We start from the raw sequence: 23,688 nt of genomic DNA on the forward strand, positions 1-23,688 counted from the left end.
CACGGCTGCTACTCTGAAACTTTTCAGTGACAGTTTTATATTCTCTTGCATCTGAGCTTTGTTGCATTCTAATTTGTGTTGTCCTGTTTCCCAGGTGGGCTCCAAAGGTCAGACTGTGAGTAAAGAGGAAGATCCAGACAAGCAAAATTTAAAAAAACCTCCACGCTCACAATTGGAGCCAAATTTTCAGAATGGCTCGACTTTTATTTTAAGCATCAAAGTAAGCCGCCAGTTCTTCAGAATAGCTCAGCCTGTTGGGTGCAGGGCGTATTTGAAAATCTGGCCCATGGTGGAGAAAATAAAATGAAAACAGATCACGACGAGTTCACCGTAGTTTTCATAACTTAGTTTTCAGATCCTCAGTGCACATCTCTGAGGACTGTGACCCTTTTGAGTTTTCTGCCTCATGGACCTTCATTACTTTTAATATTAACCTGCTGCAGCAGCAGCTATCAGCCTTAAAAATACCTGGTGAACAAGCAACAGCACCATAATTTCACTCATTCCATCATCGCATCTGCTTTCAAGCCATCAGCAGCCGTCAATCATTGTTCCTTAGCATCTTGTAAATTTTGCACCAAGATCAAGATTCCTCTGCAAGCATTCCCAGCCAAGCATGCTTCAGTGCAGTTCAGCGGTGCTTCCCTAGTTTTCTCTCCAATATTTCTAGCTTTCAAATGTTGATATTTATGATATGTCATATTGACCTGCACGACAACAGAAAAACCACCATTGCAGTCATCTTTTTTTTCCTAACAGTGCCCAAATCCTTAGCACAGTGAAAGAAAGAAGCATAAAGAGTGTATTGTTCCATCAGAAAAGTCAGTGTTAATAAACTATTATGGTTGCCTGGCTAGAATCATTCGGAAGTTGGGAAATGTCCAAGTGAAGATTGGCTGTGTTACCTTAACTCCAACACCTCATGTATGCACTGCAGTTAGGGCTGATCAAAAATCAGAAAAACAGTTTAACGCCATTTGAAAATACTTTTTCTTACACAGGGTTGCACTTGGGCCCTGCCCCATGCACCCCTAACCAAATCTCATCTCCTCCATCATCCTCAAGCAACTCCATTTGTGTACAAATGACCCGCCTTGCTTTGCAACACATCTTAATGGGAAAAGATTCATCTGTCTATGCCCCTCTGAGACAGGCCTTGAGTGAGGGTTAAGGTTGCAGATACCTGTATCCTTCAACCCCCTTTCCTTAGGGGATGAGGGGTTTGCTACCTTATGAGGCAGTATGCAGGAAATAAATTCACCTCCAAAATGCTAGAGTTCATTATCATATCAGGGTGATGTTGCATCAGCATTTTCATAAACAAGGTTTAATCAGGTGGACTGTCTTAAAGAAATGAACAGTTCTTTGTTCCCCACACAATGGTCATTTTCTCCTCATTCAGCTACCGCCCCCCTGTTTAGCTCCCCAAAGTTTTCCTACCTTCCTTTCTCCAGTCTTAGCAGTCCGTCTCCTCCCCCACCCTCCCACCCAAATAATCCTTTTGAAGGTAGCTTCACATAGGAGGAGTCTATAGATCTTTGCATCCTCTCCATCTTGGGAAGATGGTCATTAGAGATACGAGTGCAACCCCTCCAAATGTTTAATATCAGACAGTTTCTTGTCTGCTAGGTGAGCTCCCTTCCATGTCTTTTGTCTGGGTTTAGAAAAGTAATTTGCAGACATGCATAACTCCGTCTTCACAATAATTTTGCTCCATATCTAATATCACTTAATGACAGAACCAGGCCCTCTACCACAGATCTATTTTTTATTGCTTTTTAAATCTTTTCATGTCTTTCTTTTTGTTCCCCCTCTCCGTTCCCTGCATGCCAGCTATTTTGAAAAATGACTGGAGCAAAAAAAGACAGAAGAATAATAACAAAGGAAAGAGAAGAAAGAAAAACTGAAAAAACAATATGTGAAAAAATTCAGGCAAAACGTTTTGAAAAAATGTAAAAAAAATAAAACCAGTTTTCACAAAAATGTTTGAATTTGAAAAAGAAAAGAACAAGGAAAAGGTCATTTTTCAGCAAAACAACTTTTTACACCACAAATATCAACTGCCTGTAATTACAGTACAATCTCATCACATGATCTTGGACTACTTTTCATTTATACAGCCAAGTTGGCCACTCATGTAGGCCTCCAAAGCTGTCCTTAAGCAGCACACTTTACATACTTAGCAAGAAAAACCCGTGTTCAAAAGGTACTGCATGTGGACAAGTTGTGATTTTAAAGAGGTCATCAACATGAATATCAAGATGAATTTTCACTGGCACAGCCAAGGCATATCTCTATCATGGGAGCTATCTCCAGGCCAAAGTTCAGTTTTCTGCCTCCTTGAAGTTTGGGATTTGCACAAAAACCTCATAAGATTTATTTTTTTTAATGACGAAAAGTGCATTTTCTTCATTCTCTCATACTCAAGAGCAACCATTTTGGCCCAAGCTTTCAAAATAAACAAATAAAAATGGTTTAAATGAATCAATCACCTTCCAAAGAGGCATAGCCTGAAAGGTGGAGGTTTTGGTAAGTTATAAGTGACTGACAACAGGGGGTTAGAATGGAATTGCTTATGCAACCTTAGCTCCAGCAATCCACTATCACAATAATAATGAGTGTATACATTATTAATGTTGATGTTTATTCTTATGACCAAAGACAGTGAATTAATATTTAATCCAAAATCCACATGAAACCCCAACCTCCCCTCGCTTCTCATTTATCTCCTTGTTACCTTGGAAAGCTCTGAGCTTTGTAAACTGACCTGAGACTTTGACTATTAGGGTCTGATCTAAGAACCACACTGGCTGTTTTCTGCATAAGTACTTCATCTTTTGATCCGGTAACCACTGTCACTTGGGATCTACAAGGTTTCTTAGATAATCCTGGAGAGCCAATGCTTTGTAACTCACTTCACTTTAATATTCAAGGCAAAATCTGGACAGCCCACACATAAAGAGACAGACTTCTCTTTCTTCACAGACTTAATTTCATCTGCAAATTACATATACAGAGACAGATATTTATACAGGAATGCCCTGATCCTCCCGAGGGGAGCTCAGACTCTCCAATGTGTAATTTTGCTTTAGGAATATGATATGTAATCTTGCCTTTCTTCTTGAGGTGGTAGGAGAAAGGGGGAAAGTCACTGAAATCATCTCCTAGCAATCGCTCCCCTACGTAAACCTACAGCTAATAGGATGTAAAATGTGGCAGAAACATAAAAGGGAACTAACTCGTTCTTCCTACTTTCACATCAATGTAATCAATAAGGACATTTTAGGATGTGTTTCTTAAAGGGCTAAATTTTTCTGCAGATTTTATTTTTAAAGCCAGGTTTGTCGATCTGGTTAAAGGGAGTTTTTGAGACGGGTCTGTGGTAAAACTCTTTTTAAGAGGTGGCTTGGCTAAGGGGGGCTGGATAGCTCAGGCACCGGTATTGGGTTATGGGGTTTTCCTAGGTTTGAATCCCATTTAGGATAATAGGGGTCCAAGTTGTCAGGTTTTCTGTTGCCCATGACCTGCCTCCATACAGGGAGTTGTTAGTCTTAGTCCATGTCACAGGAAAGGTTATGAAAAGCCACTAAAACTGGGACGAACTGCCACCTGTGTATGGCCCACTGCAATAATCTGTCCTTGAGCTGACAAAGGCCCAGATCACAGCACATGTGCAGCATTAAAAGCTACAACAGGTCAAGTAAAGTCAGTTTGCATAGACTCCCACCCCCTAGAATAAACCTAGGGCCTGATTATCAGAGGTGACCCTCACTGACTCCTACTGGAGTTGTGGGTACCCAGGACTCCTAAAAAGCCAGTCCTAAATATACAGCCCAGCAGACAGACGACTGAGAGAACAGACAAGCTTTGCCCTGTGCCCGAAACGTCAACACACACAGGCTCTGGTGGACCAACAGGGCTTCATAGCCCTGCCCCCTCTTTCCTGAGGATACCCGCCTTGCCATCCATCAATGCCTATTAACAGAGGGGCCCCTGCGGTTCTCAATATCACACAGAGCAAGAGTCTGGCTGCGGGTTATATCAACAGCTTGGCTTGCACCCAAAAGCAAGTCGTAAGCCATTCTGTTTCCTGGATAATAATTTTCAGCCAGCTCCCTGCAACACCCCATCTACCCATTGCTCATTGATGGCTCCTTCCATTCCCCAGCCCTTATTAACCCAATGCCAATGGGTTCTCATTTTCCCTTTCCCACACTTTTGCTGCCTGGCACCAACCCCATTCTCCCGCTGGTGCTTCCTAGCTTCTCTCTACATTAGCTACTGCTGCCCCGCTCCCCTCATTTACTCTTGTGCCTCACAGGGTCACAGTGATAGCAGCCCTCCCATGCTTCTGCTGCAATAGCATTAGACGTGCAGATCGTCTTTTGTTACACAGTACTTTGGAATTATTTGGAAAGAAAGACCTGTGCAGGTCATCCCAGTGCCAGACTAACAGCAGAGGTAGCAAGGATAAGATAAGAGAGGAGCAGCACTTCAGACCAGCCGCTTTTAAAGTCAAAGGGACGAGGTTGAGGTATTTTCAAATCAGTTTTAATTCTTGATTGTTTAGAACAACCCCCTGGAAAGCTGGGACTGAAGTTTGCGGCTTTAATTAAATATTCTCTGTTGTTCCGTTGAGCCAGGCGCCCACTGTTCTGTCGTGGCAGGGCTGCCCATGAGGAGGTGTGCACTTTTATTTGTTATCGTAGGGTTGCTCAAGAAAAGCAGAGTGGGCTTCGACCACAGGTTTGTTATTGCAGGGCTGATCAGCAGCACTGGGCACTGAGCATTGGTTTGTTATTTTGCGGTTGGTTGTAATGAAGCAAGGTTTGGTACATTGGTTTGCTCTTGAGGGTAGCTTGTCAGGAGCCGGGCTCCCTGCAGATTGGTTTGTTATTGCAGAATTGGTTCTAATGAATGCTGGGCTTTCCTTACCAGTTTGTTGTCGTGTGGCTGTTTCTAATGGAGCTGGGTTGTGGATGCTTATTTGCTATCAAAGGACTACTCATGGCAGGTGCTGGGCTGTGCATCCTAGGCTGTTTTTCTAGGGTTGCCTGTGAGGAACTGCCCTACACCCATTAGTTTGGGATATCAGACGTTATCAGAGTGAGGGAATGGCTCAAGAACCCATTAAAGAGCTCTGGGGGAATGGGCACGGGAAGATGGTTTTAATCAGATAAGGGAATTCAGTACATTGCTGCTGCATGCTAGGAGATATCCTTTTAAGCTTCAGTAATTTTTTTGAATCCCTGGGAAGCTTGTGAGGTGCCTTTGAAGGAAGCATGACTTATGAAATTGCAGTTTTTAGCCTAGATGGGTAATGTTAATGAGAAAATATTGCAGTCTGTGATTGCAGTTCTCCTGAATCCCATAAGTTTGAAATAAATTATTCTGTTTTCCTAAATGAGGCAACATGGCACAATCCTGCTTCTAAGTCAGTTCAATGGTGATTTTTAATTTGGGTAGCACCACTCACAGGGATTGCCAGATTAAAAACAAATTAAAACAGAGGACAGAGTTACAAACTTTCACTTAGCGGGGGTGGGAGAAAACCTTTGCTTTAGATTTTAAAAGGAGCAATGAGACCGGCAGCTAGATCTTAACATTCAGAGAATTTTGCATGAGCAGAGAGGTACTTTGGCAAAAAGGGCCTGATTCTAATATCCATTGAAGTCAGTGGAGTAACCCTGGGGTAAGCGGGATCAGAACTCAGCCCCTCATGTAGCACCAGCTGGTCTACCCTAGTGAATTTCACCAGAACCCCAGTGTAGATGAGACTTCATAGGCATCCCTCTTCCCCATCCATTATACTCAGCCTTGGATCACAGAACATGGTTTTGTTGTCCAGGACACTAGAGTTATAATATGCCTCACAGCCCACATGAGCTGGGGTGGAAGGAACCTTCAAAGGGACTGCCCCTCAACCACTGCAGATGGCCCCTTTGATCGCAAAACCTGGTCTTAGCACTAAACTGCCATGGAGTGTGAACCCCACTCCCCTCTATTGCAGAAGTGAGAGTGCTACTTCCTGGTGTCTCGTATCTAAGATTTCCCCTGTTGTTGGCACCTGCATTATTATCTGGAGAGGATTTATTTCATTCAGAAATAGGTCTCCAATGAAGTTATTAATCAGAGAGAGAGATGGAAGAGTACAACAAAAGTTTATTGTGTGCTGTGGATGAATGATAAGCGAATACCAATGCCTTGGATAACAATCAGGAGAGAGAGAGAGAGAGAGAGGAGAAAGAAGTGCAGCACTGTGGGTAAATATATGCTGCTTCTGGTGATGATTACCCTCAAAGTAATTAGTTTTTAAATCAGGCAGACATTTCAGAAACTACTCACTATGAGCGACTTTAATTATTTATACTCCCTTTTATTCTTCTTATTTATAGTCATCCTCTTTGGAAAGGGAGATGCTTTCTGGGGTGGGCCACTCAGCCGGAACAGAAACCTAGCTCCAGCCTGGCCTTGGTGAGCACACATCTCTGTAAGAGCCAGGAATTTTAACAGCTACTAGGTGGGGGGGAGGGACCAAAAAATCTCAGAGGCCAAATTTCACTTGTGCTGTTTTTTCTGGTGGCAAGACAAATTAAAGTGAAAATTTCCACCCAAGTCGCAAGCTACAAGAAGCCCTCCTCTGCTCAGTCATTAAACTGTCCCTCATCGTCCTTTCTGTCATTAATTAAAGTGAGGCCACTCAACAAGTCATCCACACCAAGCTCCCTGCTGTCCCAGTCCAGCACTGGTAGGCCAATTTCCCCAAGGCAGGGCTGAGCTTTTCAGGGAATGTTTTGTCCCACCGGACCGTCTCTCTCTTGAGAATAAGGGAGACTTATTTTCACTTTACTCTTTGCACAGAAGAATATACTAAGTGTAGGGATTGCTAGGTAACTAGTTCTACCTCTTTGTTAACCTTTGAGCAGCTTGACAAACAGGAGAGAAAGGGAAAGGGCATGGGCAAGAGGTTTACTGGAGTGTGGTCCAGTGGTTACTACAAGGAATCAGGACTTCTGTGTTCTATGCACAGCTCTGCCAGTGACTCATGAAATGATTTTGGTCAAGTCACTTAACCACCCTGTGTCTCTCAGTGCTCAACTGTAAAATAGGGATTAACCCACATTTGTAAAGCACTTTGAGAGCTTGGGCTGGAAGGTGCTGTGTAGATGGAAAGCATCTTACTAATCTGGCAACCAGCAGCTAAAGGGGTACAGTGGATCTCAGGGCATCCTGGAGGGATGTGTTCCTTGCCTGCTTTGCAGGCATGAAACCCTCAACCCAGCTTCTGATGATCTGTCAGCAACTCTCTTAGTAATGGATTTTCCTGTTAAACTGTGGCTCAGCTCCTGAATTTAGGCCAGAAAGGGCATGGTTTGGCCTTTGTGTACATGAGTCTTGCTTTACTCACTACTGAAATGCAGCTACTTCCAAGGCATGCTCAGCAGCTATTTAATGGTGCACAGCAACATGAAATCAGAGTTTAGGACAGGAAGTGGATGCCTCTTGCATCAGCAGTGAGAAGAATGACCCAAGAGGGTCTTTCTGTTTTTAAAAAAACAACAAGGAGTCCAGGGGCACCTTAAAGACTAACAGATTTATTTGAGCGTAAGCTTTCGTGGGTAAAAACCTCACTTCTTCAGATGCATTGAGTGGAAGTTACAGATGCAGACATAACTATACTGACACATGAAGAGAAGGGAGTTTAATGGTGTTAAATTTGCAAATGAATTTTAGTTCTGCTGTTTCTCTTTGAAACTTTCTGTTTCTGAAGTTTTTTTGGTCAAGTATAGCTACTTTCAAATCTGTTATAGAATGTCTAGGAAGATTGAAGTGTTTTCCCACTGGCTTTTGTCTGTTACCATTCCTGATGTCCCATTTGTGTCCATTTATTCTTTTATGTAGGGACTGTCCGGTTTGGCCAATGTACATGGCAGAGAGGCATTGCTGGCACATGTCACATTAGTAGACATGCAGGTGAATGAGCCTCTGATGGTGTGGCTGATGTGGTTGGGTCCTCCGATGGCGTCACTAGAGTAGATATGGGGACAGAGTAGGCAAAGAGGTTTGCTACCGGGATTGGTTCCTGGGTTAGTGTTTCTGTGGTGTGGTGTGTAGCTGCTGGTGAATATTTACTTCAGGTTGGGGGGCTGTCTCCCAAGGTCTGTGAGAGTGAGGGATCATTTTCTAGGATAAGCTGTAGATCGTTGAGAATGTGCTGGAGAGGTTTTAGCTGTGGGCTGTACGTGATGGCCAGTGGTGTTCTGTTATTTTCCTTGTAGGGCCTGTCCTGTAGTAGGTGATTTCTGGGCAGATTTGAAAGTAGCTATACTTGAACAAAAAAGACTTCAGAATCCAACAGACTTCAAAGAGAAACAGCAAAACTAAAATTCATTTGCAAATTTAACACCATTAATTTGGGCTTGAATAGGGACTGGGAGTGGCTGGCTCATTACAGAAGTAGCTTTGCCTCTCCTGGAATTGACACCTCCTCATCTGTTGTTGGGAGTGGACCATATCCACCCTGATCGAATTGGCCCTGTCAACACTGGTTCTCCACTTGTGAGGTAACTCCCTTCTCTTCATGTGTCAGTATATTTATGTCTGTACCTGTTACTTTCACTCCATGCATCTGAAGAAGTGAGGTTTTTACCCACAAAAGCTTATGCTCAAATAAATCTGTTAGTCTTTAAGGTGCCACTGGACTTCTTGTTGTTTTTGTGGATACAGACTAACACAGCTATCCCCTGATACTTTCCGTCTTTAGTGTCTCTTCAAAATATTGTATCCATTTGAAACTGCAAAAGAAATGTAGAAAGGCAAAAGTGTAATTGGACACCCAGAAAACTGGCACACTAGGGGTCACATGTTTGTTTTTACAAGAAAGTACTAGCATATTTTTCATGTCCAAATACTACTCAGAAACTGCTTTTCATCTCATCAGAAAGCTCTTTACCTTTTCCAACATGTGCACAGGATTCTAACACACTATTACTGTTTACTTAGCATGAGAAATACACAGATCTGGACAAAATATTGAACACACCCACACGCCTCTCTGCCTCAGGTTCCTCACCACTCTGGAGGTTTTTGCAGGGTCCAGGATTCCTCTCCTGCAGCTCATGGCTTTAAGACTCATGGAGTCTCTCTCTGACCTCTGCAGTCCGTGGCCTTCTGCTCTCCTGCCCAAGCTTCCTGCATCTTGCTCTGCTAATCTCTCAATTTTTTATGTCCCATAACCTGCAGCTGATTTCTTTGTTTTGCTAGTAGGAATCTTCCACTGTCCACTTCTCCAAACCTTTGCACATACACTTGGTCAAACTGGTTTCCCTAGGCTTCTGTCAGTCCATTGCCCCAAGGTGCTTCCACCTGAATAGATGACCATTAACAGTCTAATGACCCACCACTGTACCTGGTTGGGGAGGGACATTTTATAACCCTGACAGCAGATGACTGACATCATGTCCACACTGAGGCGTTCAGAATAACTTCATAGCACCAGCCAGAATGAGCTGTACATAGATAAATTGTCCAGGTCATCACAGGGCACACAGAACACTTTTTCAACAGGCTGTCATTTACGTGACATCCACCCGTAAACTCTTTAGTCCCGCATGTCAACATACAATTGTGAAGTTGCTACCGAAACTCCACTCCTTGATATTTAAGCTTGGAAGGATGAGATTTTTCATCACTAAATGTTAATAAACATCGATTTCACAGTACATACAAACTGATTAAAAATATTTCCATCGATAACAGAAATTCACAGATAGGCAGAGGGAGAAAAATGCTGCTTGAGAACGTCTTAGTTTGATTTCAGGCTATTTACTTCATATATTGTGATGTTAACAATTTGTGTTCTAACAGTAATAAAGCTTTAACTTTTTGAATCTCAGAATCTACTGTCATTAAATAAAAAGAAAAGGAGGACTTGTGGCACCTTAGAGACTAACAAATTTATTTGAGCATAAGCTTTCGTGAGCTACAGCTCACTTCATCGGATGCATTCACAAAAACTTATGCTCAAATAAATTTGTTAGTCTCTAAGGTGCCACAAGTACTCCTGTTCTTTTTGTGAGTACAGACTAACACGGCTGCTATTCTGAAACCTGTCACTAAATAATTATTGTCTGACCTTCCCCCAGTTTCTGCCCAGTTTCCTGAAACTATGACAATTGAAATCCGTTTAACCCCCCCCCAAATGCGTAAGCCGTAATTTTATACAACTGTGAACAAAAGTTTAAATAGATAAAAGAAATCTTGAACATAAACGTCAATACCTGTCCCAAAATATATTTAATAAAAATAAAAATAAAATGCTGCCAAACTTACTGATATTACATAGGCCTGCAAAGCTAGCTCAGTGTCATTTAATGTCCTGCAAGCTAGAAGTATAGAAGGTAGAATAACCTGGCAGTAACTGGGACCCCCCTTAGAAGGGAAAAACAAACAAACAAAAAAATAGAGCAGATTGCACCCTGAGACTTTTACGCTCCGAAATGAAGACCCTGAGGTCTGTGTGCTTAAATTCAGAGGCTATTTGATAGAAGCAGCGCCCAGAGTACAGCACAAGAATCAATTGTTAACAAAGAATGAATTTGTTAGTCTCTAAGGTGCCACAAGTACTCCTTTTCTTTTTGTGAATACAGACTAACACGGCTCCTACTCTGAAATATCTATTATCTTAAGTACTTCTAGTGCCCCCAGGTCCCATTACCATTGCACCTGAACACCTCACGAGCTTTCATGTATTTGTCCTCACAACACCCCTGCGAGAGGAGCAAGTGCTGTGATCCCCATTTCACAGCTGAAGAATTAAGGCCGGGGATACTACGTGTCTTTCCCAAGCTCACACAGGAAGTGCATGGTGGAGTTGAGAATTAAACCCAGGTCTTCTGAGTCTGAGACTATCACACCCTAACCACTAGACCAGCCTTCCCCTGGAAGGGTAAATCTTGTGTTGAATTAAAGGATCATTATCCTGTGATTTTTCTAACACAGGGGAGGTTACTAGAGCAAAGCCTGAAATAACTATTGGGGGTTGCAGAGTAACAGCCGTGTTAGTCTGTATTCGCAAAAAGAAAAGGAGTACTTGTGGCACCTTAGAGACTAACCAATTTATTAGAGCATAAGCTTTCGTGAGCTACAGCTCACTTCCTCAGATGCATATCATGGAAACTGCAGCAGGCTTTATATATACACAGAGAATATGAAACAATACCTACTCCCACCCCACTGTCCTGCTGGTAATAGCTTATCTAAAGTGATCATCAGGTGGGCCATTTCCAGCACAAATCCAGGTTTTCTCACCCTCCACCCCCCACACAAATTCACTCTCCTGCTGGTGATAGCCCATCCAGAAAACCTGGATTTGTGCTGGAAATGGCCCACCTGATGATCACTTTAGATAAGCTATTACCAGCAGGACAGTGGGGTGGGAGTAGGTATTGTTTCATATTCTCTGTGTATATATAAAGCCTGCTGCAGTTTCCATGATATGCATCTGAGGAAGTGAGCTGTAGCTCACGAAAGCTTATGCTCTAATAAATTGGTTAGTCTCTAAGGTGCCACAAGTACTCCGTTTCTTATTGGGGGTTGGTTTCTCTAATAGATTGTAGACCCTTGGGAGAATACACTGGGGAATGCCTCCCTCTATTGAGCCCTTTCAGAAATGCCTTCAACTCTTTATATGGAGCCCAGCATGGGAAGTGTTAGAGTCTCATTCTCTTTTCTGGTTTCAGAGTAACAGCCGTGTTAGTCTGTATTCGCAAAAAGAAAGGGGGATTATTGTGTTCTCCAGCCAGGAAAGGAAGGGACTCTTCCCCTCCTTTTTCAGGAGAGGCGAGCCCTTCTCTCACTATGCTACCATACCCCCAATTCCTGCTTACTTTAACCTTTGTGTATAGTTGTCCCCTTCAGACCCAAGAACTGCCAGTGGGCAAAAAGGCCCTTAGGACTTATGGTAGCCAGCAGGGGATGGAGGGGCAAGTGGCTCTAGCCAGCCCCCCAGTGAACCTGTTAGCCACAGATCTCTTTTATTCACAGTGAGTACCTCTTGCTGCTGGCCGAGCCTCTGGGAAGGGTCCTTCAGCACACGTGTCTTCAGGCCATTCCTCAGGGCTCCCAGAAAGAACTTTCCTAACTCAGCCCCAGCACTGAGGGGCCAGGCCTCATCACCAGGGTTCTGTAATTGAACCCAGCTGGTCCCCCTTCTGCTTCTCCCTGGGGCTGAATTAACTCCTTCCTGGCCTTTAAGGTGCATGACATCCATTCACAGACCCAGCCAGGTAAATCAAATTCAAATCCCTTCACTTTTTGAGGACCCCTGTATCCAAACTAGCCAAGATCCCTCTCCCTCTCTCTCTAACCTAGATTAACATAGAGCTACATTTAAGTTCCAAACCAGTTCCTGCTCCAAGGCAGCTGAAACCCCACGAACAGCTGAGCTCCCAGGATTTCTACTATTTTGGGCCAAAAATCTTGTGACAAGAAGTTGCGAGATTTCATAAAGGGCTGATCTGCCAACAAGCCCTGAGTTGGGTATGAGCTCGCAGTGTGGGTGGAGCCTGTACACTTCTCAAAACACACTGGCAGCTCTTGTATTTTTCATAAATAAAAGTAGAGAGGTTTTAAAACCTTGGGGGAGCAATATTGTATTAACACTCCAGCTGCAGCCAGCAGAGCAGACTATGCATAATGTGTCAGAACTTCCTGAGAGCAGCTGGCTTTATGGCTTTATAAAAACTACCTTTCCATAGCATCCTAACAGCTGGAAGCCATTCGCTGGGCCATTCCCGTGAAATGGCCTTTGACCCCGAGGAATGGTTCTTCAGCCGAGTTGAACGGCATGGTCCCCTTTTCTGAGAAGAGGAATTTTGCCCATCCCAAGCGGTTTCCCAGCATCCCTCTCCATCATGCTCAGGAACATTTGTTGATACAGCAGAAACATTGGGCTAGCTCAATGCACTCACTGGGCTGGAGCTTGCAATGCGCTGGGCACCCTTTGCTCCCATGTCTTTTGCTTTGTGCAGGAGTAAATTGCTTACAGGCTGAAACAGAATTCTAGGGAAAGCCTGCAGGATGAGGTAATGCTTGTGGGAGCAGGGGGGTGGGCATTACTGCAGTCACATCTCTAGGCGAAGCTCTCCAGCTCATTTGTAAGTGCTACATTATCTACATCCGTCCTTTTTCATAAGAACTTCAGCTCAAGTGGCCATCTGCCCATTGCAGTTCACTAAAACAATGAGACGCTCTGTGCAGACAGCTTCACGACTGTAGACTCTTGTTTGTCGGAAGAGAATGGGGGACCAAGAATTTATTTCGACTAATTGGATTTTGGAGAAATGGGAGGAACTTTAATACAAAGTGTTCAGCAATGGACATAACCCCTCCACTATTTAAATTGGGCTAAAAAGGGGGTGCAAGATAAATGAGGTTCTACTGTGTATTGGAGTTGCTAGACAGAAATATTTCACATCTGACAATTATAAGACAATATACTTCCATCCACACGGAAGCACAAAGAACCCACAAAGAGACAGGCAACTCTCGATTTAGTCCCAAGTGAAGCACAGGATCTAGTATCTGTGGCTGAACTGCTCCATAATAGTTACCATAATGTAATTAAATGTAACATCCTGGTAGTGGGGATAATATGAAAAAAACCACCATGGTAACATTTAACTTCAAAAAGGGGAACTACACAAAAATGAGGATGTGAGCTGGAAATTAAAAGGCACTGTCACAAGGGTTAAATACCTTGAAGCAACATAGGCACGATTTAAAAGTCCCATAATAGAAGTTCAGACTAAGTGTACACTCCAAATCAGAAAAGACAATAAGAGGACCAAAAGAATGCCAGCATGGCTAAACAGAAAAGTAATGGAGGCTGTTAGAGGCAAAACGTCATCCTTTTAAAATTTACAAGTCAGATCCTAGTGAGGCTATCAGGTAGGTGCACAAACTCTGTCAGTTAAGTAAAAGATGGTAGGCCAAGAAATAATTTGAGAAGCAAGTTGCTAAAGATGCAAAAACTAACAGTAAACATTTTTTTAAGGACATCTGAAGCAGGAAGCCTGCCAAACAGGCAATGGGACCACTGGATGATCGGGGTGCTAACAGAGCACTCAAGGAAGACAAGGCCACTGCAGAAAAGCTAAATGAATTCTTTGCATCAGTCCTCACTGCAGAGGATGTAAGGGAAATATCATAATGCCACTGTATAAATCCATGGTGTGCCCACACTTGGAGTACTGTGTCCAGTTTTGGTTGCTCCATCTCAAAAAAGATAGTGGAACTGGAAAAGGTTCTGAGAAGGGCAACAAAGAGGATAAAGAATATGGAATGGCTTTCACACAAGGAGAGACTATAAAGATTAGAGCTGTTCACCTTAGAAAAGAGGTGACTAAGGGACAATATGATAGCGGTCTAGAAAATCATGGTTGGCGGGGGGAAAAGTGTTACTTACCCTTTCCCACAATACAAAAACCATGTGTGTATCTCCTGCTGACATTAATAGGCAGCAGGTTTAATACTAACAAGAGGAAGTCCTTTTTCACACAAAGTACAATTAACCTGTGGAACTCATTGCCATGGGATGTTGTGATGGCCAAAAGCATAACCAGCTTCAAAAATGACAGGTTTCAGAGTAACAGCCGAGTTAGTCTGTATTCGCAAAAAGAAAAGGAGTACTTGTGGCACCTTAGAGACTAACCAATTTATTTGAGCATGAGCTTTCGTGAGCTATAGCTCACTTCATCGGATGCATACCGTGGAAACTGCAGCAGACTTTATATACACACAGAGAATATGAAACAATACCTCCTCCCACCCCACTGTCCTGCTGGTAATAGCTTATCTAAAGTGATCATCAAGTTGGGCCATTTCCAGCACAAATCCAGGTTTTCTCACCCTCCACCCCCCCACACAAATTCACTCTCCTGCTGGTGATAGCCCATCCAAAGTGACAACTCTCTACACAATGTGCATGATAATCAAGGTGGGCCATTTCCTGCACAAATCCAGGTTCTCTCACCCCCTCACCCAATTAATGGAGGATAGGTCCAGCAATGGGTATTAGCCAAGATGGCCATGGGTGTAACCCCATGCTTGGGGCGACCTGAAAACTCTGACTACCAGAAGCTGGGAGGAAAAGCTAAGGGGTGGCTTACTCCAATTGCTTGTTCTTTACACTCTCCCTGAAGGTCTTGTATCGGCCACTGTTAGAAACAGGATACTGGGCTAGACGGACCATTGGGGTGGCCCAATATGGTCATTCTTATAATAATAGTACTTGCCCATGTTGTGAGACTTTGTGTTGGAAAGGCACATCCCAGTTTCATCTCAGCACAACTTAGTGCTGTCAGGTCAGTACATCCTCTCTTCCTCCATCTGTGCCAGTTTCTTTCCCACCCCAGACCAGCCCCTGAACAATGGCTTAATCATCCTACTCCCAGCACCAGGGTTCCACCCAGCTGCTTTCCCAACCACCCGTTTCCAGTTCCATGCTACAGCTCCGCCACCCAGGGACTCCAGGGTCCTTCACTGAGGCCAGACCTCATTCCTCCAGCGGAGCTGCAGTCACTGGGGAACGTGCATTAAGGGTTTTGCCCCTGAACACTCATCCAAGCAGCATAAGTCTCAGGGAACAGCTATACTTATGCTAGCCAGTGCATGGTGTGCCTGAAAAGTAGGGCCCATCCGTGATCACTTCATTCACACTGCAGTTTCTGTTCAGGAACCTCTCCCTTGAGTATCTCCTCTCTGGATCCCATTGGCATAGAGTTTCCCCTGCCCTCAAATCCTCCATCTATGCTGCCTTCACCCCTGCAATTCTTTCCCCCTGCCGCACCAACCAGGGCTAGTTCTGGGGCAGGCTGCTCCATTCAAGGTGGTACACTACTGGGATTTTCTTTTTGGTTTGGTTTGCCAGGCTGTGATTACATGTGTTTTTTTTTGCTTTGCTGATTGGCTGGCTCCAAGTGTGGGGGTGGGTTGGCTCAGCTGCTGCAGGGAGGGGTGTGCCAAAACCATTTTCTATGCTGACCCACAAAACAGTTAGGGCCGTTCCTGCTACCTACCACAGTGCTCTGGAGAGAGTGTTGAAGCAGAATATATGGTACTTAAACGGTCTCTTTTTCCTCTTTAAGTATCACAGCACCTAGCTGGTTACATGCTGGAGAGGTCCTCATGTCTCAGCCAGCTCCAGCCGGACTCTCCCCTTCCCATTTACAAACCCAGTGAAAATGTAGGAGTCCTTCACCTCAACAGCGGTTATTGTACCCTGGGCTCTGAACTACTGCTCCCCTCACCTTCCACTTCCTGTCTGGTTTACAGTGCAGCTGATGGGTTCCAATTCTTTGGACCCCTTAGCCTATTAACCCTTTTCTGCTCAGTCCCAGCAAGACCTGAACTGGGACAGGACTGATGGGCCACTGGTGATGCTGAATATGTTCATGAAGCTTCTTGGTCTTTCTAATGAGTGTTGGTCCAGTAAAGGCTCCTGGTATTGCCTCAAGTGAAATGCAGCCTCTGTTAGAGCAGTACCAGCAACAGGAATGGGAATATATTAGCGGAATGAACAATACAGGAACTGAGGTAGGTCGGTCACCCATAATAGAATTTGGCTAGGATGCTGTGGCTCCCTGTCCCGATTTTTAAGCCTGCTTAGCATCCAACATCTCCACTTATATCCCAGATCTGGCCCAGTATCATTATTGTTGAAAGAACCAGAGGGATCTTTATTAGCCACAGGACCTCTTTTATCATATTCAAAAGTGGCACCCCAAATACCCCAGCATGGTGGCACTGGAACCTTAGCAATTCAAAGAAGAGCACTTCCTACAGAGACCCTAACACAATCCCTGCAGCTCCTGAGTTTGCCTTCAGGAAGAAATATCCTTGCATAGTAAAAGATCCGACACAAGATCAAACTTCCTGAGGTTGTGTGGCTCTGAAAAACAAACAAACAAACCAACCGAACATTTCTAAGTAAGCCTCTTTCCATCTGCATTTGAAACATTTATTTTGGGAAATACATATTAAACACTATTATTTATACAAAAAAGGACTAAATTTGTCATAATGCATATAACACCCAAAAGGCCATATTTAATAGATCTGGATTAATTTTTTTAAACATTTTTTTTTTCAAAAATTAGATTACAAAGGAGAAAGCGGCATGTCTTGCTTGGCCCAGCTTGAGATACTGTCTAGGAAAGGAGTTTAAGATGGTGATATTTGCAGAAGTGCATCACGCAGAAAAGACTTTCTACCCTCCCCTTGAATAGTCTTTTTAACACTTGAAATACATACACTTTTCAGTTAATACACAATATTTTGTTTTTGCTAAAATATAGCAAGTCAGCAAGTAAATAATTCATTTTCCTCAACTTAACACAGCTCTGTAAAAATTCCTACATTTTTTCCACGAGGGGGGTGAAACAGAGTTAAAGGGGAGTACAGATTTTACCTGCAAGGCAAACACACCTGCACAGACACATTCATGTGTCCCATAACCACACCCACCATATAGAACATCTGCCCATGCAGGCATGAAGGGGGGCGATCTTGCAAGATGCTACTTCCCTCTGCTATCATGCAGAATTGGGCCCTGCTAGCCTGTAATTGGTTCCTGTTACTGGCCTGGCATGGACAGTAAGACAGCTGGAAATGGTGTGGAGGGATGCAGCCCTGAGCAGACTCTATGGCTGGGTCTCTGAAGAGTGATGTGTGGGGAGCAGCAGTCTGCAGATACTCCACTGATGCAGAAGAGCATGCGGGCCTCTGAATCAAGAAGAGAGCAGCATCCCTCTTCAAAACCTTCTTACTGCCTGTAAACATGTAACTGGTCTCAACCCTCAGGGGGGTCGGGGGGCTCTGCAGGTGTCTCTGTGAGGCTGGAAGTTGGGACACCTTTGCCATTTTGTGGGAGCACCAAGAGGAGACAATCTGGGCACAGTCTTACACCTCCATGGGGGGGGGTCAGAAAAGTAATGTTGGGCAGACACCAGAATCTGTCTTGGGGCTGGGTTTTTAGACAGAAGTCGAAGTTGGGCAGTTGGATCTCTGCTCCAAGATCGACTTGCACATGGGTGGTTCTGTCCCTGCTGGATTGGCCCCAAGCATGGAGTTTCATTTAAGCACACTTGGCGTTTACGGTAGCTGATCGAAGTCAACAGACCATGTTGGGGATCAGTGACCCTATACTACAAAGCTTGCGTGAGATACCAGTTTAGCCTTTCTTACAGCTGAAGGCTTCTAACAAGCGTGTGGCATGCGGGGCTCGATCTGTGTGCGTGCACATGGTTCTCAAGAGAAAGCATTAGCCAGATTAAGGAACTGGCTATGTACATATAAGTTGCCCAGGTAAAGGAATAAAACAAATTGATTCAACAGCCTCCTCTGGCTTATTTAAAACCTAACAAAACACACAAGTCACACAATACAAAGAATTCCGGCCCCCTGCCCGTGCTTTGCAGAGATGGTTCTGTTCTCAGCCCCCTTCACACACACAAACGTACTCTGAGCCTTCAACAAAGACACTGAATTAAAAATAAATACACCAAGTGTTCCCAGGAAACCAGCCATAGGTATGGTCCAAGCACTGAGTGAGAGGGAAAAGCTGGGAAGAAGAATCTCTGAAGAGTCAATCTCAATAGGCATTTGGCAGGCTGCACAGAGAAACTAGCTATTACATGGGAGCTGAATTCAAAGGCACTTCTCTCAGAGCGGGCCGAGATTTAGAGATCCGTGAGTCACCCCATGGCATTCCTGGCTTATTGCAGGTGACAGGGAGTGGGGTGAGTGGGTTGGCTAGGCACAGGGCTGGGGGCAGAAGAGAGGCGGCAGAGGTAAGCTTGTGATCACTTTCCCTTTCCATCCACATGCCCGCACCTCGTTTACGAAGGCCATGTTTACTTAGAGAAAGCCTTGCCTTCAATGGACGGAGAAGAAAATAAAAGAGCCACATGACGCAGGGTAAAGCCATCTGGTTCCAACTATCTATACAGACATGATGCGTGGCACTAAGGAGGGCAGTCCCTGCTCCCCACTCCATGGCGCCGTTTCAAGACATGGAGGAGAGAGAAATCAGATTCATTTCATGATTGGCTTCTGTGAGCAAGGAGAGAGAGAGACTCTCCCCTATCTCATGGCTTGGATTTCATTATAAAGCAACCCTCGGGGCCCGCTCCAGCTCCTGGTGAAGCCAGGTGGAGTGAGTTAGAGCAGGCCTTTGCGAGGAGGGGGATCTTCCACCTACCCAGGGATTATGCTTTGGGCTAGTGTTAGAGAATAAATAGAGACTGACTTCTGACTTGGGACAGTCATCTCCTCTCCTCCCCTCCCCAGCCATCCTGTCCAACCACCCAGCCGCCCCTCACTAAGCCCAACGGGAGCTGAGAACGGAACCCCTGCGCTACGGGGCAGGCCGTGCCAGGGGACTGGCAGTCACCACGCTCTTGATGATAGATATGGCATCAGGTTACTTGGTCAGTTAACATGGGCAGCGCGGGGGAGGGGGACGGTGGCAGAAGAATTATATAAAAATAAAGGGGGGAGGGGAAGAACTGAGAGCGCGAGCGCGTTGGGTCCTGGCGACGGAGAGAGACGGTTACATTTCATTGGCCTCCTGGTCGGCCACGCCGTTGGAGAGTGCGCTCCGGCCCTCATTCAGCCGCTTCACTCTGTAGGCTTCAAAGTGGAAGCCGCTGGTAATGTCCTTGATGTTCTGCATGTGTGTCCTAAGGGAAGCAGAGAAGACGGTTAAAGGAGATCTCTGTGCGCAGATGCGTAGCCCCACAATGGGGCTTTCACGGCAGCAGAGTCTGCCACCACCTCCTCCATGCTGCCACCTCAGGCCCCGCAATTTCAAGGTCTCTCGCCCTTCTGGTTACTCCTGGAACCTCGAGAACGTGACCCCAGTGTAGCTGATGTAGATGGAACAACAGCTCTGAGAGATACCAACTGCCTCTGTTCATTCAAAGTGCCCCAAGGTGGGGGCCTATGGACGTGTGTGGTCCCCTCTACAGGGAGCCCAGCCCAAAGAGCCTACAGGCTCATATTTTGACGCTCTGCAGACTGCGAGTGGGCGGAGCATCTCCAGCGGGCACAGCTTACAGTGTAGGCAAGTCTTGGAAGAGTACTGCCTTTCTCACTCCCCTAACCTCTGCATCTACCCCTCCCCCCATGAAGTGCAGTAGCTGAGTGGTTAAGACACTCAAGTACAATTCTGAAAGGCATGGGTTCAAGTCTTGCTCAATCTCATGCAAAGACCACTTTCAGTGCACCAGGCCCCCAAATGGGCCCTCATCTGCTAAAGGCAGTAGGAGGCGATGCTGGCCAGATCGCCCCTGGGTGCCGTGGGGTAGGAAACAGATGTGCCTTAACCACTTTGGCCTGATGAGCTATTGACTCAGGGAAACTTTGATAACCGGGGGGGACGGACAAGAGCAGCTTGGCTTCCCATTCCCCTGTGGGAGGAATCACTCATATGGGAGAAGAGGTGGTAGCACAGAGGTTTGATCAGCCCCCTCTCCACAACTCTCAGTTTCTCTCGATTCCCTGTTGTTCTGAGGAGGGCATTGACAGGTGATCCAGGAAGGAAGGGCTTGGCCGTGGGATTAGTGTTGGAGGAAAGGCTCCAGGCAGATCTAGCCTGGCTCATAGGGGAGGTATTGCACCTTACACACTATTTGCAGGGTGGGGGGAAGTCCATACCTCAGGGCTGACTGCCTAGAGGGGGTTATGGGGACTGGTGGAATACGCTCAGCTAAACAGCCTACATTGGCAGGGAACGGCTGCCACAGGTTTCCCCAGTTCAGAGCTTTCTGCAGCTTTGCTACCAGTGAAGGAGGCTTTTCTTCTCACAGGAGCCCTTACGCACAGCTCTGCAACCAGCACACCCTCTCTCAGCTTGCTGCCCGCCCTTTAGTCTGAAAAGCACTTCTGAGAGCAGCGTGACTCACACCCAAACAGCAGGTTGGCCCGTCTCAAAGTCAGGCAGCGTGTCAGTCATGTCTTTCACACAGGAGCTGACCAAATGGCCCCTGGACTCCCGTGTAATATCTCCAACAGTGATCAGTGCTAGGGGCTTCAGGGAGAAGCCTGGAATTCCTAGAATCCATATATCATGAGGGGAAGTTTTCCCCCAATCCAAGCTGGCAATCAACTGAAGCCACGATACACAAGGTCCAACGCCCCTTATCTCTTTACCCTAGCTGGCGTGACTGCAGGGACTAGTCTTATTTGTGCAGGAAGTTTTAGGCCTGGAGGTGGTTACTCTTCAGAAGGGTTTAAATGGGGTTTAGAGCATCACCTTTGCCACTGTAGGGAACCACACCTGGGATTCCACTCACTAGTATGAGCCCAGTGCTACAGCAGCCAACTGGAGGGCACGGAGGTGTATGGTGGCAATAGGCAGCTGGCACGGTGATGCAGGAGACACTGGGCCTGAAGCAATCTTTGGGATGCCTCTATGGTGGGCATTGCTAGTCTGACAGCAGGACTCCCTTCCCATTCCCTACTCCCTAACTTCTGCTGGCCAGTGCACCCAGGAAGCCCCCTAGTTCACGTCCTCATTCAAGAGGCTACGGGTTACACAGCAGCTGTTGCTACTGTGGTCTGCAAGAAGCAACGGCAGAGAGGATAAAGCAGCCCATGCACCAAGCAACTGCTGAGCTCTGCCCTTCCCTTTGATGCCACCTGCTGGCAGAAGTGACACGAATACAACAATGGCGTCTCTTTCTCACCCAAGAGCAGTTATACCGACCTGATCAGGAGATCCCGCAGATAAGCAAACTCACAGTGTGTCGTGTTCTCAACTGGAAAGGAGAAGAGGAGGCAAACCGTTAGGCCACAGCCCAGAACACAGCCACATTTCCTGAGCAAGCCAGCAATTTCAGGACAAGCGGGACTCTGCCTTTTGTTTCAGAATTAACACCAGTGCACGGTGGGCACAAACAGCCTGGAGCAGGGGCTTCAGCCCAGCAGAAGGATCACTCAGTTGAGGGATTCCAGGGGCTTAAAAATCGATGTTTGCCTGTCATGAGGAAAAGCCTCTTCGCCATCATAAGCCAGGATATTTACACAGAGGCTCATTACCTGTTACCTGCCTAAAGAGCAGCTGGCAAGAGACAGGAAGAGCTTTCGTGTCTGTTTCGTCTGCTCACACTCACTTGCTGCTGGAGCGAACACCCTCCGGTGTAAGTCCACAACTACGTCACTGCCTCACCCAGGCAAGGGGCACCAACTGACTCCTCGTAAACAACGAGCCTGTTTCAACGTAAGTGTCTCCCGAGATGGCCGGGGGTAACCGGAAAGGCGAAGGGAAGTATGGTTTTGTGGTTAAGGCCCTGGACTGTGACTCAGTAGCCCTGGATTCAATTCCTGGCTTTACCCCCGACTTCCTGTGGGACCTGGAGCAGATCGCTGTGCCTTAGTCAGCCCCTCCCCCCAATCTTGATTCATGCTGTGGAGTGACATGATTTACTATTGGGACTGTTCGGATTAAAAGTGGCGTGGAGCGAAAAGCCTTGAAAAAAGATCACTGTGCTGTCTGATCATCCTGTGTCCTGCTCTCAGCACACAGTGTGTTTGAACGGTGCTGTTGATCTAATTCAGAGGGACAGATCCCTGGGCCAAGGAAAGCGTCTTCCCCTTTGTTTTCTACATGGCTGAACACAATGCTCAAATAGCAAGCAGATTAACAACACTATTTCTGCCACATAACCAATGGCAAACACTGGGTCCTTGAGTCTCCCTATGCTGAAGGCAGATACCTCACACCTGAAGGATGACCAGCATTTCTCACAAACCCAGCCAGGACCATCACTGCCAAGCCCCGAGAGTTACCAAGAACTAGCCACAAGAGGGCATCCGAGGGTTTAAAATAAAATGGGTTCCTTTGGCATCTTTGTTAAGTGCTTACTCGAAATAGGATTTCTATAAAAAGAATCGTAAAATCAGAAAAAGCTCTGAAATGGAAGGTGGGGGGAGAAGAGAGGGAGGGAGCAGTGAAATCACATGGACTGTGCCTCTGGGATCCTAGCTACCGAGAGCAGAGCATGTGTCGCACTGATAGAGATAGGCTTCCCCAATGAAATGCTGGCGGGAGACTGACTGTGGAAGGAAAGAAGGGAGGGGAAAAAGAAGAGGAAAGCAGAGGGGAAGAGGAGGAAGAAAGGAAGGTGCAGCACATGGTGGGGAAGAGAGAAGAACAAATCCTGTGAGAGTCCTGGACAGAAGGACGATTCAAACGTCCCAGCGGGTGCTGAGAGGCGGCCTGTCTGCACAGATGCCCTCCCCCACAAGCAGCCAAGCATTCGGTTTCAGGCTCCTGCAGCAATTGAGGAGACCGGCTTGGTGCATGGAGGGTTCCTTCCAGATGTAAGGCAGGGAGGGCCTGAGGAGCTGGACATGGCCATTTGTGGGCCCTTTCATGAAGCAGCAAGACTCAAAAAGGGCTGTGCACCCCCTGCAGGCACTGGTGGGATGGGCAGGAGAGAAGGGCCCGGGAAGAAGGGCCCTGCCCCCACTCAACTTGATCCCAGCATTTTCAGAGAGGCAAAAGATGTCACCACTCAGTATCCGTCACTCCCAGCCTCTGCGGATTAGGGGATGGGGATAGGTGGGTGGAGACTATTCCGTGGGGCAGAGAAAGTCGTACACTAGTCCCAACTGAGCACAGTG

General features: G+C 46.0%; 1 protein-coding gene across 5 annotated transcripts in view; it reads right to left on the reverse strand.

Moving 5' to 3' along the window:
- Nucleotides 1–16,980: 16,980 nt before the first annotated feature.
- SEPTIN9 (septin 9) overlaps nt 16,981–23,688 on the reverse strand; it is a 260,220-nt gene continuing 253,512 nt past the window's right edge. For all 5 annotated transcript variants that reach the window (XM_073312122.1, XM_073312124.1, XM_073312123.1 and 2 more), the window contains 2 exons: nt 21,770–21,821; nt 16,981–19,742 (listed from right to left, as the gene is read on the reverse strand). In XM_073312122.1, coding sequence (XP_073168223.1) covers nt 19,613–19,742; nt 21,770–21,821 — 182 coding nt within the window. In that variant the 3' untranslated portion in view covers nt 16,981–19,612. The remainder of the gene's footprint in view (nt 19,743–21,769; nt 21,822–23,688) is intronic.

Source organism: Lepidochelys kempii, chromosome 14 (genome assembly GCF_965140265.1).
Source record: "Lepidochelys kempii isolate rLepKem1 chromosome 14, rLepKem1.hap2, whole genome shotgun sequence".
NCBI lineage: Eukaryota > Metazoa > Chordata > Testudines > Cheloniidae > Lepidochelys > Lepidochelys kempii.